At 33.3% G+C, this 21,789-nt stretch overlaps 1 protein-coding gene across 1 annotated transcript in view; it reads left to right on the top strand.

Annotated features, from left to right (window-relative positions):
- Obp73a (Odorant-binding protein 73a) overlaps positions 1 to 19,508 on the top strand; it is a 35,640-nt gene extending 16,132 nt beyond the window's left edge. Inside the window, exons 3-6 of the mRNA XM_076114760.1 lie at positions 11,283 to 11,383; positions 14,249 to 14,284; positions 16,756 to 16,906; positions 17,956 to 19,508. Coding sequence (XP_075970875.1) covers positions 11,283 to 11,383; positions 14,249 to 14,284; positions 16,756 to 16,906; positions 17,956 to 18,044 — 377 coding nt within the window. The 3' untranslated portion in view covers positions 18,045 to 19,508. The remainder of the gene's footprint in view (positions 1 to 11,282; positions 11,384 to 14,248; positions 14,285 to 16,755; positions 16,907 to 17,955) is intronic.
- Positions 19,509 to 21,789: the final 2,281 nt, after the last annotated feature.

Here is a 21,789-nt window from a genome sequence, read left to right as displayed (position 1 = left end):
ACACACTAGGTACTATAAAACATAATTGTATGTATTTCGTACTCGTAATTCGTACATTTTCTTATACACTTCAAAAGTCCTTGCTCGTACAATGATTGTAATTATTTCGCTAAATTAAACCGTTTTGTATTGCGAGTGAAGGGAAGATCGTAATTGGTTTTATTCTCAACTTTGCACTTTTGTTGATAACATTAACAGCTGACCTAATTACGGCTATAGCCTTAGCCTAGCATGTTTAGTAGCTTTACCAGCTTCATTTTGGATTTTTACGTAACAAGAGATGTTATTTTAATTCAATATGGAAGAAATCTTACAAATTACTGGAAAATTCGACTTAGCTCAGACTTTAAGACAATGTGCAAATGTGGTCAATCTCTTACCCACGGTACATTTAGCGGTAGTTTATCTATTCAATAGCCTTTTTTATAGATAAACTTCCGCTAAATGTACCTCAGAAACCGGGGGTTAGTAGATAGAAAATGTAAATAATCCCCGAAATGTGTGACAAATTTTGTTTATAAATGTACGTATAATTTACTCCGTGTGTTGTATACAAGACACAAATTACATAATACTACAAAAATTACACAACAGCACCCATTCAATCAAACATCGTCACAGTACATATTAAACCTATTTCGCAACAACTATAATTCGTATCAAAAACAACCAAAATCTTTACACAAATATAAAGTACGCTTCACACTTCGATCGTCGCTATCAAAACGCGATCAGTCGCGGTCACGAGTAGTCAAGGTCAGCTCACACGGTGAAAGTGAACGCATTGAGTTTAACGCTCACTACACGTAATGAAACGCAGCTCTACATTACGAGCTCAATTACGTAGATGCAACTAAACGGAGAGCGTTCTTTAAAAAAAACTTTCTAGCTAGTCTCGGTTTGAATGCTCTTTTGTGCAATACCGTGTACGTTGAATGTCAATAGGGCTTTATGAATCTTGAAGTATTTACAAATTGGTAACTTTAATGCCTCTGCAGTGTTTGCCAGATGGTATAAGCATTCACTCTCATGTCATAGTTGTGGGTTCGAGCAGAAGACAACAGATTTATCTATAGTAGAAATTAGAAAAAAATATGGATCAGTTATTGTAACTTTGAAGTTAAACATCGTCATGGACATCCTAGCTTTTGGATTAGGATAGGATTAGACCTTGAGTCCATCAGGCCGGGACAAAGCACGGGGACGCCCGGTTCAAATATCATCAAACTGTCACTAATCTATGGAATAACCACGCCAAGAGTTGCTTATCTCACAGATCGCTTACCAACAGGTGAGCGCAAGTGACTATGTACAAGCGCCTCTCTATATGTACCTATATAAAACTGTACCTTTATCTACAACCAAATTGAACGGCAATTTCAGTTAATAAAATTATGTATTTATGCTGCATATCCTTCCTCTTATATCGTTTATAGATCCGGTTTTTGCGTATCCGAATATTAATGATTGTTACGTGATGCACCGATTGCATTCATAGTTCTTATCTAACCTAAAGCCAGTCGCATAATAAATGCGTATTCGCAAAAGCTTATGTTGACCTTAGTTCATTAATTCTTAAGTAGTGGATATTATAATGTAATTATAAGAAATGGCTACATAAAACAAAGCCGCCACAAAGCGTTTGTCGGTTTGCCATAAACACGTACGAAAAAACTATAAATATAATAATAGACAGAATAATTCACAAAAAAGGTTTAATACAATATATAAAAAATATAAATGAAATTGGACAACTCTCACACGGTTTTCACAATGTTTTAACAATGTCTGTTGGTTAGTCTGTTGTATTATTATTTAATTAAACGTGTCTTAATTTAAATTGACTAGCTTTTTTACATTTATAGATCATCTAACACTCGACTTCCGTGTTCTAATTCAAAGAAGTCTCAAATGTCAATCTACTATAAAGCTATAATTTGTTAGTCTATATTCAGACGCACAAAGGCATTATTTAATAATTGAATAGGTGCAAATTAAGTCAAACTTGATACGTTCACAAGTGACCTTATACAAAAATTATCAGCTACGATTTGAAAGGCTGATTTTATTTCGAGAACTGCCTCTCTAGACAAAGATTCGTATTTATTACTGCATATTATAAGATGGTAGCATCTTCAGATTAATATGAAATATTCGGTTTTAGTGTCGATGTACTAAATAATATGACGAACCATTAGGGCACTTTATTGGGCCATTCTCTTGCGACATGATTTTAATATAGTAGCAGAGATAGTTTGTTGATATTTCAATTTCTGGATCTTCTATCACGATACTAAAGCTAGACCCAAACATGTAATTTTTCCACTGATATATGAAATTCTGTTAGTTTGTATATATCGCACAAAAACTTCAAAATTTTCCTCAAACTTGCACAAATACAAATATTTTTGGGGTCAATTGTCTGACACATCTAGAACATCCGTAGCCATAAAGTCAAAATATTAGCCGTATCGAATCCCAGTGGCATTGTTTCAAAGCAGATTGAACAGGGCTCAGTTTCGAGGTTAACGTTGTAACGGTTGAAACGTGGGCTGGCTCCTACGTCATACGTGAAGTGTACTCGATACATATTCATTTGTAAGAGCACTGAATATAGTTGTAACTTGTTATGCTAGAGTATGAAATCGGCATGTTACAGGCAGTGTGACATGTGTCTGGGCTACTAAATCATCACAAACCAATCTTAGCACGTCAATTATTTGCTGAAATTACGTTGAGAATATAGTCTTTGTATTTTATTAGATTAATTAAATTAGTATTTCACTACACATACATAACAATAATAGCCAGTCACTTTAAAATAACCGCTTTGTATAATTTATAAATACAATAGCCATACCAACACTAATTTTAAGGTCCATTTAAACTATAGTTTTTAGTAAAATATGTTATCTCATTAGTCGTTTTAGTGCTTGAGGGTTTCTCTTAAACATGATTAATTATAATATGTAACTTGAAATTCGGCAAGTGATTAATTGAAAACATTGTAGACCATTCAAGATTTCCGTGATACATAATACTATTGTCTAAACTATCACGCCAAACAAACATAAGCGATGATATAATGTGTAACTAATCGCTGACTAATCAATTTAAACACACAACAAGAGCATTGTGGTACTGTACCGTTTTTTAAAATCGTAAATATACAAGTTTATGACTGCGGTTCGTCCTGCATTGTGAGTTTTGTTGAAATACGACCAATTTATGACCCTGCCAATTATTGTTATCGGTTCAACATACTTTCGTATTTGTTAAGTTAAATACACATAAAGATTGCAAAAACTTGACTAAGCCACGGTTTCTGAAGTACATTTAGCAGTAGTTTATCTACTCAATAGCGTTTAAACTCATATAAAAAACACTTTTGAATAGATAACCTACCGCTAATAATATATCTCAGAAACCGGGGTTAAGTCCTCTAACATGTCTGCGGCATTTATGTCGCGTTCAGCGGAGCGCTGAACATTCGGTTACCAAACGTTCGGCGCCTAAGGATCGCCAGATGTGACGCTGTACAAAAGACTAAGACAGTATACATTGTATAACCAAATAAATTGATTAGGCCATTTGCAATTTGCCGTAGCGAATGATTCGAAACTCTAGAGCACTAGTGCATAATCCATTATGTGAAGAGCAATTAACATCTTACATCAATTCTATATTTGATTGAGCTGACATGCGTATCATAGGATACAAACAATTTTACCGAAAACAAAGCAGACATAGCAAAGTTTAATGAATAAATACTCTGCTACTGAATGAAGCAAAAGAAATTTGTACGAATTGTTCCAAGTGGCGTTCTTTGGTTTCTCTCTACCCCTATGGAAACAGGGCGTAATATTATAAAATATGTACGTATATAAATATGTAAATACTAAACAAAGATTTAGTGTCTTTCCGAATGATGATAAACGTTAGAAACCAATACACAAAACTTTATTCTTTAAAACCTACATATTTTTTATCTATTGGCCTTTGCTTAAGTTTGCGTAGGCAATACATAAGGACGTTCAAAACTGTTAACTGTACAGTCTGAGATCATTTGTGAGTCATGTGCCCATACTGGACCATATTCAGCCATATTGCCATACTTAACAAATAATTGCTAGCTTTATTAGTCTTATGACATATTGTCTGAACGCTAAATGAGTTTTTCAAAACACCTGTATTGATTTCTGAATGCGTTTTGAAATATTTCAAGGGTGAACACTGAATAGTTGTTTCAGTGAATCATTTTTGCGTCTCTCATAGCCGCATTCCGCTTATCGGTCGGTAAAGCACCATGTAGTGAGGATAGACCGCAGGTAGGTCGCCGTTTTGCAGTTAAACAGAGTTTAACTATAAATTAACAAAGAACTACTTTAATTACTAAAAGCATTGACACCAGTTCATATTTGGTAAGATAATAATAGATAGCAATTTGTAATTTGTACTCCGATAAGGTACTACATAATCGAGGGTCCAGCTGTTTACCTTTGCTGTCGCTTTCAAATGATCTTTTAATATGACCTTAAACATTATCACTATAATCTTGACATGTTTCAAACAAGGAAAAAATAATGCAACTAAACTTGATCTATATTAACAACCTTGTTTAATACTAATTACTAAATAAATTAGAATATGCATAAATTCATCGCAGTTGAATGTCACAATCATCTGTTCCACATAAGGTCAGACCCAAGTTCGCCCACTTTTGCCAAAAATGGTGCGATGTCCATGCCGTGGCCGCGGTCACCTCTCGGGAGCCTTTTACACATTGCTGAGAGTTTTTAGCGTATAATTAGCCTTGTGCAATACCTCTTTAATAGTTCCTTATTAACGCTCCCAATCCCGGCCAGTAGCAAAAAAGTGCATCATAACTGCACTTTTAAATGTATTTAATTATTGTTTTTGTTGCTTGCCACTGCAAGCATTATGGTGTAACGGTTGTCACGTTTTAAAATGGTCGTAATGTTAAATAATGATTTTAATGGTTAATGAAAACTGCCAATTTATGATATATTAATTGCTCTTCAATTAGTGGCGGCTAGACTTTCTTAAGAAGGTGTCATTCGACCGTAATTCCAAACTGAACCCAAACTTTAATAAAAATATTTAGGTAATAACAGCAATATTACACATTTCTATAAATCGCGTGAGGATTTGAGTACTTCACTGTGCAATTTTGGGCTATTATAACCATCTCTCCGTTATTCCTAGTCACCTCTACCGAACCAAGTATGCTTGCCTCAAGCAAATGAAGAATTGCCTATATTTAACGTCATATAATGACTGTAAGCCCATAAAAGTGACTTACATCTCAGAGATAAACTCCAAGCTGCAACTCAACAGCTTACCTTTTAAATATGTATGAATGTGTCACCATTTAGCATATCCCCGATCGGCCTATAAACAAACAACATTCTAACTCTAGAACATTCTGCAGGTACTGTTCTACCAGTGACCCATATTCTCCCTTGCGTCAGTGTTGCGTAAGCAGCAGGTTGCAACCGCAACGGCGGGACATGCGATGTGCACTCGACTGTACTTACTTTACGAAACATATTTGATTTGTGTTTGTATATGTCGTAGTTTATTTAGGGCTAGAAAATATTGGACACAGGCTTGCAAAAATGGCTATTACATTAACTGTAGCTACTTAGCTAGGTTTGCAATATGAAGATAACCTTGCATTTATAACTCTGAGTAGTTTTACGTGTACGTATAGAATAATATAAATGAATTGAATAAGACTTTGTTGATATTTTGGTCAACATTTCTTTTTTATTTTGGTTCATGACAACCACCACAAATTACGGCCAAAACGTCGAGCAAAAAGCAAGGATACCTCCGCCGTAAAACACAAGTAAAAAAAAATTTCAAACCAATCGAATTTGATTTTCAACTCAATAACGTCGGGAGTAAGTCTGTACGAATAGCGATAAGCTGAGGAAATTCTGTGCGCCTCTAAGAAGTTAAGGAAATTCTGTACCCAAGACGTTTCAGCTTGTCATCTTTGCACAGTACTTGTGTCAAGTCTCAAGCATTCTAATTTCAAGGCAATTTAAAACGGCTCGATCTCCACAAATCTGTCTCGAAGAATCCTGTACATGCTATAACTGATAAACAGGTGAAGCAAGCCTTCTTAAACGAGACCTTTAACCCATTACGTGACTGCAAACACTAAGTAAGACTGACACTTGCATGCAAGATAGGCCTTACCTTATCAAGATCACTGATAGCCCTAAATCAAAGCGAGGTTCTTGTTCGTAACGAAACACGAATTTAGTATCTTTGAGAAGTTATTCGGTTCAAGGTATCTTTCTAAAACTTAAACTGAACCTTGATTGCTCTATGGTTCCAACTTCTGGATGACGAGTTCCTGGGTTCGATTGTCGATTAAAGCAAAATGTAAGATTGCAGTTCTGAGTCTGGTATAGCGCTCTATATGTGTCAATCGATTGTTTCCTACTGCTAAGGATTTAATAATTTTATAAGCAGTAACGTGTATTTCGTACCTTTGCTTACACATTTGGGAATAACAGATGTTGAAAAGGTAATATTGAAACTTTTTAATGGATGCGAATTCAATCAATATTAAAATTTTTGTGATTAAAACATTGCAGAGGTTCTTTGCTTGCTAGTTCTTCCTCAAACTAAAACCAGGTCAAAGTCAAACGAAATATCAATTCACATAAGTTTCCAAATCAATAATCTAACTTAGCAATAATTTTCAAATCTGAGGCTTAATAAATCTATGTGATGTACCAATAGAAAATGATAAATTTCAAATTAATAATATTTATTGCGTTTCTTAATAAATCATTTCGCGAACACTACTTATTTATGTGCAAACAATCGTCCACTTTTACTACCACGTTCTATATTTGTGAATCTGCAATTGGCCTTAAAAGATTTACGATATACAATATTTATTAGAAGATCCGCAATAATAAACTATAACTGGTTTTTAAAACTTAATAGTAATGTCGGGATACTTTGTAGGTATAAAGCAAAATGTATGTGGCTGACATTTGGCCATTGTCTCAATAAAATGCAGAATACCTAACATGTGTATTCACAAGGTATTCAAATTCAATATTTTAAAATGTAATGTAATATAATGTCCGCCGAGCCGATATTCGACTAAAATTACACATATTCATTGTTTCATAAACTTTTAAGTTCTTTTAATGATGATATGACAATATAACAACGATTTGGAAAGGCACAGGCTTATAAGAAAAAGCTTACATAGGCAGATAAAATGCAGTATATATAAATATAAGGTATGCGGCTATATTTTTCGGCTAACCCTTTTTGACCTAGGGACCTTAGTACGTTAATCATGATATAGGATTCGCATAGGACGTATGAGTTTCACATAAATATTCAGGAACACAAGTAGTGCATAAGTAGTTCACAATGTTGAATTACATTAATTACAAAGTTAACCTCTTTCAGCATCGCTAATGGTTTAGTCCACACTCAAATTAAGTCTTCAATCATTTGTATACGTATGTGCAAATATCTTAATAGCTAGCCGTAAGTTCTACAGACGATTCTCTTTAGGTCAATGGCATAGACTGCTATTAGGATCACAATAGATGAAGACGCGGAACTTACTACGTGACCTTGGTAACTGCTCTTTTAAATAAATAGTTACAGGGTTAATTATTGTAGGTAATAAACATAAAGATGTTAAACAATCAAATTAGTGAAAATAAGCAAATAATTATCTTATTTCAAAATTTTGATATTCTGTAGATCATTCTTATATCTAGCAAGCCTTGAATTAGCTGAAAAGTAGTCACGTCATACATGTCCGAATCTGTAACTGATTATGATTTTTAAGTTATTAACTAATTTGTGACCAATACATTCGAATAAAATTATCGCGCAAAAAAATGGTTCATAAACGAACAAAACATTTGATTTGACATATATTATGAACTCACACAAGCAAACATTTTGCCCCAACAAACAAACAGTTAGCCAAACGCGAATGAACCGTGCACAGATATTTCACAAACGATCAGTGTAATAGAAGGAAGCTTGCAGTAATTGACTGGTTTCCTTCGATTCTGTTCGCAAGGATATTGTAACACACATAATTGGGCAACCATTATCGAGTTACTAACATTTTGTAGCGAGTTTCAACGTTATACGGTGAACTTACTCAATGATCTACTTGATGTTAGACTTGCGAGATTAATTTGTAATTAGTATTCATGTTCGGAGTGTGAAATGTCTGAGCAATATTAAATTAAGTGGAAGTATATGTGTAATGGTTTTAGATACATGTACATGTTTTCTTTTATTCAATTCACGCTTTTGAAGTATTATATCTACATAATATGTAGGCGTTTTTAAAGCTCAAAGTGTAAGGGAATCTTTGATCTTCTGATGCAGAATAAACGGTGACCTCTGGACGATTTAAAGTTTGTCACGTACATTGAAGCATTAGTCAACAACTATGCTATGGTAATCTTAATTCAATCGTTAATAACAACATTACTGGCCTTAATTCCAAAGATTCGATCCAATTTATAACAAAGCCTTACAGTTTTACGACAAAACCTTAAATTCTTTCCCCAATCCTCTCACTTATCGATGCTCACAGAATAGCTTATTGAAAGTGAGTGGTATTCGCCTTCATCGTGACCAGTCCGTCCTACATTACTGAGCCAGTACAGCTTTAACTTAATTTACTTGTACGGCCAGTATTGGATCGTTTAGTGCAACTGTTACATGTTTGTGAATGTATGATAGTGTGTCGCTTCATTATGTTGCTCTTGATGACTATTGAGTTTGTAAAAATATTTTATAATATTTTCACTTGTAACAATTTGTACTAGGATAAAATTTCTTTAAAACATTTCTTGAAATGGCATGCAATGTCCCTTATCCGCATTTCTGAGCTGTCATGGGAAAAAATATGTTTTTGTCCAACTCACTAACGGCCACCTGATTCCAAACTAAATGGAGCTCGTATGATAATAGACAACTCATAAAAATATTTATTTACTTCTAAATAGTCAGAATATGTAACATGACTAGAAAAACATAATCCAAAAGACTTATTCGTTTCTGCCCTTTCTTTCGTGTAAATGTCACTAGAGCTGTACTCGGTAAAGGAAATGGTCGATATTAAAATAATGTTCAATAATACGGCTTAATGTCATATCGCAAGTGATCATCAGCTCACAGACCTATAAGTAAATGCGTTAACAAAAGTTAATTCAGAAATATTAATGAAGCAATTACTTCTGTGCCCAACACCTTTAAATTAAAGTAAACCAATTATTATTAATACAGATGGAATCATTGTTGATAGGCGTCATAAATCGATTAAAAGGGATGCTGGCTTTTTTTAGTCCGTGAAATTGTTACGTTACGTCACGGTATGGTACATTTTATAGGAAGATATGGCAGCCAGGGGCTTAGTACTCGTAACCGACGGTCCTGTATGACTAGATGAATGGATATGAATGAGGGAAGGGAAGTTTGTATCGGATCAAGTGGCGTTCTTTGGCCCCTGCCTACCTCTATGGGAAAAAGGCGTGATAAGTATATGGTGTCTCTACCACCCACGACATTACTTTAACACTTTCTTTTATTTATTTTATTTTTTCACCTAAGTCACCATACCTTTTTATAAGAAAATAAATATATGTCCAATATTTTTACAATATCTGAATGACTAATAAACATTTCCGCTGTGTTACCAATTCGTCTCCGTACCTTCTAAGTTGTTGAATCACAATCCATTTTGGGCACATCAGCTGTCAAATATATTCAAGCACTTCCTAGATGCTGTAGGCTTAGGCGTGACTAACTGTATGCCTGATTACACCAACAAGGTGATAAGGTCTCGATATTGTTCAATCTTCCCTTGACTTTTAAATCTTCCAGGATACGTGACGTCACATTCATGATACAGCGGAAATTCAAATGTCACGATAAAATAAAAGAATGAAATACAAATTTATATCAATTGTTATATAAGTTATGAATACCTTCCGCTAATATCGGCAAACAATATTTACTGATGTAGGTATATTGTTAAAGCTACGAATTGCGATCCATGTAGTTTTTCAATGACTAATCCTGCAGTATCGTTTTCTTTTCCGTATATGTATTTTTTTTCTTAGGTTCTGTAGGTAGCGTAGAGTGTTTAATTTGTATAACAAACTTATCTGGTTTTCATTAGCTAATTCGCGAGGCTTTGCCTTCGGAATAAGTTATCCAAAAAGCAACTAGTAAAACTGACTCACAAATAGTGTACGTAGCTTTTTAAGCAATTATTCTAAAGTAATTTACAATATCGGACCCGGTCCGCAATTTTTGTGATAAGAGTCTTCAAAGCAGATAATGAAGAACCTCTTCAGCTTTTCCTAGTGAGTAAACCAACAAAAACCGTGTAAGCATTTATTTAGTAGTACAGCAACTAACTACATATTGCGTAGTGAATAAGCACAGGTAAAGGCAATTACGTGTGTATATGGTTACCGCGTAATTTGATTTAAACGAGTGCCTGCCTACAATTTATCTTGATGGAAATGTGGGCTTCAAGTATTCAGGTTACAAATGCTTATATTATTGAATATGATGTTCTAAATTGATAGTAAACTATTAAACTATAAAGTATAACTTTCAACTATTGAACAGTTTTATGAAAAATACATATATATTATATTAATCGTCACATTGTTTCACTAACTAGTTTATCTATTCAATAGCGTTTTTTTTTGTATGAGTTTTGACACTATTAAATAGATAAACTATCGTTAAATGTACCTCAGAAACCGGGGGTAAGAGCTAAAATAACGTTTATAGTAAGGCAGTAAATGTCTAATTTTTAATACTGTTATTTGCGCATAGAAATTAGATGCTCAATAAAGAACAAATTCACATTGCGTGTTGTTGAATGTTTACAAACTATCTAAGTAATGTTGACAAATATGTTAACTAATAGCTTTATGTAATCGGCTAGACATTGTTACTGTGATTGCGACATCTCTAATGATTCATACAATAATGGTAATCCGTTCTATAATAAGTTAATGTAATCGTCAATCGTATCTATTTTCTCCAAAAGACTTCTAATGTTATTAATATTTGTTACTCTAAGCTATAAGTTGCCGATAGTTTTTTAGAAAGAATCACAGGAAGAAACCAGGGCTAGAATCAAACGATCGATCAATAATGTCGTATTCTAAAGTTCATCAGGTTTTAAGTTACTCTTGCTAATTACAATATTTATGTAATTTCAGAGGCTCTGGATGTGATCAAGGAGGAGCACACCATGCCAGCGCAGAGGCGACGAGACAAGAGAGAGGTGCCTTTCACCCATGATGAGAAGAGGATCGCTGGCGTAAGTTAATTAAATTATTTCGAAGAATCCATAGCTCGTAGAAGTGGAGCACTAGAAATAAACCCTTAGAGTGCTTATTTATCAGAAACAACAAAAACACCGTTATCCCCTCCAATTCCGACCTTGATATATACATACAATATGTTATACCACAAAGGGTAGGCACAGATGTATGAAATACACTCATGTACGAGCAGACAAGAAACCAAGTTCCTGACTAATATTGAGGATAATTTTATATAAATTAGAAAAGACCAACAGACAAAGATTCCTATCTGCACTTGAGTACGTATCAAATAGCAAACGGATGAAAACAACGCGAGTTGATCTCGTAAATATGAGTATCGTGAGTTGAAGGACCTTTATTAACTTTTCTTCAGCTGTCTTTAAACAACATAATTCGTGGAATGTGATCCAGATAGTGACAAGCCAATCGAATATTGCCAATAAATAATGAATTACGAAGCAATCAAATCGGCATTTCCTTTTATATCAAATCAACGATTGATTAACTAGTAGCGGACCATCAAAATTGGTTTATTGGCGTTAATTGGAGTTCCAACGGTGTCTTGTTAGAGGAAACAGGATATCAGAAAATAAGTGTTTGATAAAATATTTTAATTCCTAATTTTCCATAATTTCAATTAGAGACATACCTAGCCGTAACTGCTGGTCTACGTCCTCCCACTCTAACCAAAGTTTGTACGGTACTTAGTTGCTTTAGTTTAATTTTGACAACCATTCGATAGCAACTGCGGGCTTATCACGTATCTTAGTTGACAATTAGTGAACGTTAAGTTGATGGTCACATTGCTGCTTTGACGTAACGTAATAATCTCTATAATCTAAGGGAGAAAACAATGTACGGCATAGTTGTTTTCAAAAAGTTGACAACTGATATACGTGATAGCGCCCCTAAACGGTGAAATGGTCTCGTGAAGTACTGTTTAGGTTTGCCACAACTACTAGACTGTCTGTTGATGAAACTATTTCTGTATCCAATATTCTCTGTTGGCCTTCTCTGGCAGTAAAATAGTTATGACACGAGTAAGTAACTAGAGCAGTTTCATAGCCGCAAGCCGAGGAGTCTAATAAGGAACTCATATTTTAATTTCATCGTTATATTAGTAGTCATTAAGGATATCGTAAATCATAGCTATTCGTGATTATAATTACGTAGTAAATTCAATTTGCCGGGACCAATTTCATGGGGAATCATTATTTAAATATATTTATTTATATCTGAGTATTATACATGAAGTGTTATAGCGGTAATCCTTATTCCCACGGAAAGTAATACAATTTTAATCTTTATAAATAAAAATGAATCATTGGAATGTATGTACGCCGAGAACTTTAGAACAACTACACAAAATTGGATAGTTATTTTATTTAATGTTGTTAGTCATTGTCATCATAAGGTTCGTATTGGATCAATAGAATCTCAGTTCTAAAGGAAGTAGGATTTTCAGGATAAAACTGTACTATACCTACCTATTAGGTATCCGGATGAAGTCGAGTCGCATTGCTAGTTAAGGAATAATTTCTTTAGTTTTCAATTAGTATTTTTAACTGTCGATACACAGGAAACAGTTAATTTGTACGCTTAATGAGAGCCATGTAAAAAACGTTTCGGAATTCGGATACATCGCATTCCTCGAGAACCGCAATGTTCAAAAAGAATAAATATCCCAAAAGTCTTTGCGATTAAAATCACCAAGTTTACAACTTGATTTATAGAGGTTTAATTTACTTTTAATTCTTGGAAGGAATCATCTCATTTGTATTGTATTTTTTTAAAGACATCTCCCGCACTATTAATTGCTCTTGTGTCGTGGGGACTTTAACAAACGTACAACGGACACAAAGTAAATCCAGACCCGAAACAACTATTTCTGGAGCGCACAAATAGTTGTCCCGTGTGGGAATCGAACGCACGACCACCCGACGCAATGGTAGTGGCGTGGTGACCACCTTAACCTCTACACCACGAAAGCCGTCATAGAAAAAGGAAACTTTATTAGAAGGCTCTTCTGAAAATATTTTAAATCTGAATTCGATATTTTATTAATGATGCCTTTGCCTTGCAAGCAAACTAAAAAAATATGGAACAGCCTTTATGTTAATTGCAAAATAATGCAATAAATCAGTTCTGTAATTGCAAAATAACGATGTGAATGCGAATGTCGCATAATTATCATTAAATAAAGGAAATTGACCTAAAGGTTTCATAAATTAGTCTGACGCTTGAGGAAAAGAACCATAGTATTGCAATTTTCTCGGTAGTTTAACGGATTACATAACGCAAGCTTTCATAATGCACTTATGTATGTAACTAATAAAATTATCATAAAACTCAGAGTTATAGCGGTGGTGCTTGCTTCTTAGATCGGACAAAGTACTAAGTACTTATAGGAATTTCTCAACTATATATATTCGTGGTAGTAGCAGTCAATAGTAGTTTCGAGTCAGGTATTTTGTTAATGACCCGCTTCTCACTTCATGAGACTGATATTATCATGAGTGAAAAATATAATAGGTAGTATGTATTTCAAAGATCAGAAAAATAAACAGGAGTGAGGTTTTATATATATAGATAGTATGTAAAGAAATATTTTATGTGAAACTTGTAGACCCAGCTAATTTTGTACCACCTAAAATTTTTTAAATTATTTTTCTACAATTTATGAAATAAACTAACTCCATAACTATCCTTGTACTTTAAGGAATATTATAGAAAAAGAATAAGTGAATTCGATTTAGATGCTGTCGAGATTTATAGAAACAAATTGAGTAATTTATTTATATACTATGTATAATATTTTAATAGTAAGAAAATTAATGTATTTTCTTTATATTTTCCAGTGTTTGCTGCAGTGCGTGTACCGGAAAGTGAAAGCTGTGAGTATAACCCATTGATTGCTTTACCTGTTAATTACTTGATCTTACAAGTTCTACTATCGTAGTTTACATCGTTTACTCGGTTGTGTAGGGTTGTCAGTTTGATGTTGGTAGCAACGAAACGTGAACGATCGTTTGATCGAAATAATAAATGTATGATTATAGTTTTGACTAGGTTTGTTTATTCGTAGAAAAAATAAATAGAGTGATTTTTGAGATAACGGTACGGTGATATAAAAAGTGACGTAAATTAAATATGTTAGCCCCAAACTAGTAGATGTGAAAATAATGTGCCATGTGCAGATAACAAAGTAAATAATGTATCAAAGTATAAACTGTGATATTTACATAGCAACAATAATTACAAAAATAAACGTACAAACAGTAAACATTCTATTATAATTACACTTTACCTATACAAACAACACTATAAAAATTATACAAAGTATATTTCAATATTTCCAATACTAAGGTTGGAAATGCGCCAACCCTAGTACAGTTTAGTTTTTGTAACACGTTTGAATGAACACAGAACTTTCTGCTTCGCCATACATAATATGATTTTGCACGCTTTTATTTGTCTACAATATGTATGGAGAAACTTTTAATTGTTCAACTCAATAGCAGTACCAAGAAAACTCGGTTTCAAAGCTGTTCTGTTTTTTACGTATAAGGTATATAGGTATTAGAAATTCTCAAGAATTTTTGTACTTAGATGCGTAAGATGCATGTGAAAAGCTTAAGAGAATTTCTTTGCCAAGCGAATTTGTAAGAATAAATCCTTAAGCTTTCCTATAAAAGGGTTTAACGCAATATGTTATGTCAAATACGTAGAATAGCAGAGTCCCGTCGCTGACAGCTATATTAGACGCAAATAGAAGGGCTTCCCATAGGATTTCTGTCGTTGTTTCAGTAGGACAAAGCCTTATACACAACCTTGACACTGAAAATATAAAGTAAATTTTAAAGCTCGTAGAAATAATATCTTCGATCAGTCATTCATCGATTTATTTTATCACACACTTATATCTACCAATACGGTTACAAAGACTAATCCGATAGAGAAGTTTCAATTTAATTCAACTTACACATTACTTAGTCTAAAACGAATAGTATAAGTGGTTTAACGTTTAAAATAAAAATTACGTTTATATAAATCAATCTAAATATAAAAGATCACAGGTGCCAGAGTCATTTTAAACTCATCAAACTAATTACTATTGCAAGCATCAAACTACACCATCAAGAGAAATAGCGCTCCTAGATATATTAAGAATTCACTTTGTTATTAGGCCCCTTTCATTACGACCGGCGTGCAGTACGTTCGCGTAAAAATAAATATTTTTTATAATCGAGTTTTAATGCTTTATAGTTCTGTCACGAGCTGATTGCTCCAATTTGTTAACTATAAAACATGAGGGCAGCCTCGTAAATCACAAAAAGAACAATTCGTTGCTTATTTATTATAGTTGAAACCCTTTGACCAGGAATATTACGGCCATAAAAACTTCGGTTCAAGCGGTAATTTGTACTTTATTTTTGTTACATTCAAAAAAGCCTGTATTCAATTTAATAGTCGGAGCTCATAAGTTTACTTGAACGTTTTTCAGCATAAATTTCTTTTGTATGAAATACTTTATTCCGAGTATTACGCTAGTTAGGGTCGCGTAATAAAATCGTGTACGACGCAAAGAATTGGATTCAATAAACGTTATATTTATTCTCGGAGTCATAATCGTAATTTTATTGCTTGAGTGGCCTTGGTCTTCTCCCTAGGGGTTTAATTTCGACCATCTAGGTTAATTTATATTTGAAATATAATAAATTGCTGAAAAAGGGCTGCTCTTTGGCTTTAAATTCCTTTTCGCTAGGGAACTTAATTTCCTTTAATATTCTTCTTGATTTATCAAAATGAGCACAACTTTCGAAAATCTATAGATACTTATAATAGTAACCAATCAATAATTATAATGATCAATTTATGAAAAACGTTATCACATAATTAAAATCGCAACTGCAACACGAACATAAATAGAAATCACCGGACACTTTTTGATTATTCACTACAAGTAAAGTTGGATGAAACACTGCTTTATTTTTTACTAGCTGTCCCGCGCAACTTCGCTTGCGTCACATAAGAGAATGGGTCCAAATTATCCCCGCTTTTGTAACATTTTCTACTGCTACTCTGCTCCTATCGGTCGTAGCGTGATGATATATAGCCTATAGCCTTCCTCGATAAATGAACTATCTAACACTGAAAGAATTTTTCAAATCGGACCAGTAGTTCCTGAGATTAGCGCGTTCAAACAAACAAACAAACAAACAAACTCTTCAGCTTTATAATATTAGTATAGATTCGACAGTAATGTTTCAGGCGAATATATTTATGTTTATTTTAACATTAGATTAATATGTATCTATTATACATAAAACTTTTTAAACTAATGTATCTATGTTGTGTATTCCAGGTGGACGGCTACGGGTTCCCAACACTGGAGGGTCTGGTGGGTCTGTACTCAGACGGCGTGAACGAGCGCGGCTACTTCATGGCGGTGCTGGAGGCGTCACGCGAGTGCCTCATGAAGAACCACGACAAGTTCTCCCGCAGCGTGCCCATGGGTATGTTACATAATATAATTATGAACCAGATCCAAATAAACATGTATGCACTTTGTCATATTACCTTGTTACTTAAACAGTTACTGTTATCTAATGTAATGCTAATATATGATCTAATCACGAGTTCGAGTAAATTTTGACTGCTTCCCTGGCGCAGTGGTTAAGTTCGCCACACGCTATTATTGCGTCGGGAGGTAGTGGTTCAGATTTCCACACGGAACAATTATTTGTGCGATCCACAAATAGTTGTTTCGGGTCTGGTTGTACTTTGTGTCTGTTGTTTGTATGTTCGTAAAAGTCCCCGCTACACAAGAGCGTCTTTTTAAGAAAGAAAGTAAAGAAATGTTCCTTAATTCCTAGCAAATATAAATAGATTCTATGCACATATAGTTTACGAATAAACAAGCCGAGAGAGTTTATAGTATGTACATACCATACAATTCTGTGCATAGTAAAGTTATATGAAATGATTATTAAGTAGTCACAATAATACCTTCATTTCCAAATGACTTTATTTATTGGCAAGTAGATTGCACTTGAGGGAAAGTAAACATCCTCGAAAAAGGCGCACGGATGTGCGGATACCAAGTACTTAGTTTTTATATATTTTATGACATGATTCGTAATTGAGTGATATAGGATATCCAGATTTTTTGTTTTTTAGTTTATGATATCTAAATGGATCCGCTTGGTAGTAATAACTTTATTTTAATGTCCACATACACTCATATTTATTACAAGCGTATGTACCTACCTCTACTAAAAATTTCCTAAACAGGATTAAATTGTACCAAAGTGTAATATAGTGTAACGCAAAAAATGTTTTAATAACTGCTCATATTAAAGTTATCGCCAATGCCATGCGAAATTGCTCGACTTCCATTGAAGTTTCTCAGTTGCCCCCTAGTGTATCCCTGGTTTGACACGATCACATGGTTGAAGGATGCGCTGTATATTTTTTTATTTCTTTGCAGTTCAGAGCTTAATAAAAATTAAAAAGTAGATAAGCATCCTAAAGAATTTTCTTAATCTCATATTTTTCTTTTCAGACAACGGCCGCAACTGCGACGTGTCATTTGACATATTCGAATGTATATCGGATCGTATCGGCGAGTACTGCGGCAACTCGGGACTCTGAGCACTAAGTATTAAGTAACTACTATATGTACCAGCGTGTTGTCTCACATACTTATTTATAACGTTTATTACGTGACATGATCGTGTTATTTGTGAAAATACCGCCAAGTTAACAAAAATATACCTTTTTATTATTTTTGTTGAATATTCTTTTTATAACTTCGAAATATTCTTTAAAATATACTAGTTATTATTTTTGTTGACTCGACGCTTCACACCGTGAAATGTTTTTGAGTGTAAAAAATTAATGCAAATATTATTTTTATATTTTCTTATTAATAGTGCCTGTTGCTTTTTAAAAGTGTGTTTTCTTATATACCAATAAAGTTAAGAAGTAGAAGACGACTGCAGACTAATATCTACCGCAGACCGCAGATGGCAAATGATAATTTGAAGAAAACATTGTTTTTATCCCATGGCTGTCCCACTGCTGGGTAAGGGTCTTTTTCCGCATGAAGGAAATTAGGCATTGAGACCACCACGCTGGCTAGAAGAAGTTATAATTATTTTTAATACATTCATATCTTCGACAAGTTATTGGTCTGTGCCAAGGGTTACGTGGAAGGTGGCATCTTATACCACTTGGCTATGACTGCTCGTAAAAAATATAATCAAAATCAATACTATACAGTATAGCCGTGAACATGTATTGTGTGCCGTCTATAGTCTGCAGTCAATTTCTACCTTAAGAATGTTATCAAACTAATCATGTCACTAAGAAACTGAAATATTTCGAACATCAGAAATTAGAACAAGTTACCAACAAGAAACAAACCATTAAATATAAGGCGAGTGTATATAGGTATCAATAATAGTACTAAAATGTGATGCTCAATAATTTTAGTTGTAAGATAGCTCCATCTGCTTCCATAGAAATTGAATTGTTTGTTGTAAAACTGCCTTAAATACGAATTCATTTTCCTTGGCTTTTTTTTCAAAATGGGATTTTGTGTAATAACCTATTGAAGATCAACGTTTAATTCACCTGACTGCTTTATTTTTTGTTTAGTATTTTATATAAACGCCTAATAGTAGCGCATGTGGTCAGTGTAGAGATACAAAATGTTGAGATCCGATTCCTTTTAAAAACAAAAAATGTTTTGCAATTATGTTGTACACATAGGTATTCGGTTCGGCACGTCCAATTGGGTAGTATTTATCGAACATCTAAACTGACTCGAAGCAATTACTGCACTTATTCGGCTTGTTTCTAGATTTTTTTCCAAACATGCACCCGAATAACATCGACCCCCAACTGGACATGTGTATAGCAAGCCTAAGTTGTATATTAAAAATGTAATTAAATATTCCAAGTATTAAACGTTGCTCTTAATTAGGAATTTGAAGTCTTAGATGTTATATTGACCTATTATTTTTAAAATTTTATTATATTAGCTGATCCTTAACGAACTGATAGATTTAACATAGTTTTAAGTTGTATGTAATAAAGATTTGTATATATCAATGTTTTGTTTTATTATTACCACAACTACAGCTTTCCATGAACCCTGACCCAATCACCTAACTGCTATTATATCCTTTTCGAACACCGCCAATTACTAAAACTAGGTAAACAAAATATACCAAATATAGTAATAGCTACTGAAATACCTTTTTTATTTGGAGAGTTTTAGTCCTTTACCCAGTTATAAAATATCAAACAACACATCAAAGAGTTTAATAGTCACTAATAATAAAAAAAATCACTATTATTTCGATAGTCAACGAGCATTTAAAGTCTGATTATTACATTTTAGAGAACTATTGGAGGATCACCTTCGACAATGACGTCATAAAGTTCATAACGAACCACCAATTATTGTTAAGAACAAGACTGATTAAGAAATCTTCATTTCCCAGTAAAGATTTATTGGACACGTCATGAGATTTAATGATAATTAGCAAGTTTTATAATACGCAAGTAGAGATAGAAACGAATATATCTGGTAATCACTACTTTACTCTACTTTTCAATTGCTATTGTAGAATCGTAGGGAATCGATATCGAAGAGAACACCTACAAGAACCACTTATTACCTGTTTTATTGCTTCATATAAGATTTTTTTATATATATTGCCATTGAAAAGGATCTAAGAATTAAAGGTCAATTTCTCTGGGAACCTTTGACCCATTAGTCTGAAAATTTTCACTAAAGATTTGGACTTGAACGTGCCTACCATTTTTATAAAAGCGTCAACGACGATTGTGGTTGCTCTACAAAAATTAAAGGCGTTTTATTATTTCATCTATCGTATAATAATATATCTATTACATAATCCTGATTGTAAGTTCTTAATTTGTAGCACAATACTATTTATAATTTTATAGGTAGTTCTTAGACTAATAAAATTGTAATAAATTACGGTTGTTATAGCATGGGCGTGTTTTAGTGTGCTGTTCACTAGATGTCGCTACGTACTTCTCACGTATAAAGTTTGTCTTAAAAGGAATTAAAAACTTTTTGTAATAATACACGACTATAATTTTTAAAAATCAAGGAATTAAAATAAAAAACTTTTATAATATTTGTGATTAAACTTTCTGTATAAAGTGAATAAGTACCTACCTCCGAATTTCTTAATTTACTTTTATGTTAACAGATTTTAAATCTAATGAAAACCAACAGGCACAAACTAATCAATAAAAGCTTGAAATTATATTTTTGATAAATTAGATTACCTTTGAGAACTTTGATGTTCAGCAAAATAATAATAAAACCAAAATAATATTTATATAATTCAGAATCCCCAATTTTTCTCAACTTTAAGTTTTCTCAAGCAAACTCTAAAACCGCGTCATACTTATGAACAGGCAGAGCTTTCGAGTTAATTAAAAAATTGCAAGGCTGAAGCATTTTTTACAAACATTAATAATACTTCCTACAAACGAACGTACCTACTTAACTAGTATATCACCTTAAATACAAAATTAAGATAATATTTCATAACAACACTAATAACCATATTCCGTCTCCCACGAGGTTTTTGTTTCCTGATTCAATAAAATTTGACTTTATCTGTGTAAAATATCTATTGCGTGTTTAAAATATAATTTATTGTTAGTCAAGAGTGTATGGATCGTGAGAGATCTGTGCAATTAGCTTCGTAACTGTGGTCAGTTTGAAACAATGACAATTGATTGTCAGAATTGCTTTTAATCGGTACTTAGTAGTCACTTAGTTTCAACTTACTTTAAGTTGTAACAGCTTAAAACTAAATAATATGCAGCTAAGTCCTCCGTAAGTCATTTCAATAAGAACCAAAACCAAACATGAGTAAGTATTATTTAAAATCATTTAGTTAACTACCTATATTCGTATACGTTTTATTGTTGTGAATTTTAACTAGGACATTGAAATTGTGATGTTTTCCCAAGTGCGCAATCGACTAATTAGTAATTAGACGAAAACATGATAACTAAGTTTATTTATATTTGGAAAACCCACAATATAATATAAAAACACGTCATCCGGAAAGCTATAAAATATTACACGAACTGTTTACAAGATTTGTAATGAAAATCAAATGACTACCTCCCTTATTCGAGATATTTTTATAAAAAGCGTCATCAACTAATTTAAATTCAGCAGATAGATTTCTGCGACACATGCTTCCTAGATTTATAATTAAATCAAAACAGATACATTGTTAACCTCATCATAATAAATATAATACATTCCTGTTTGAAGTCTCATCAACGCGCTAACAACCGTACACGTTTCCTAGTCATAAAGGCGTAATACAAA

This window comes from Anticarsia gemmatalis, chromosome 5 (assembly GCF_050436995.1).
Source record: "Anticarsia gemmatalis isolate Benzon Research Colony breed Stoneville strain chromosome 5, ilAntGemm2 primary, whole genome shotgun sequence".
NCBI lineage: Eukaryota > Metazoa > Arthropoda > Insecta > Lepidoptera > Erebidae > Anticarsia > Anticarsia gemmatalis.
This window is presented reverse-complemented; position numbering and strand designations above follow the sequence as displayed.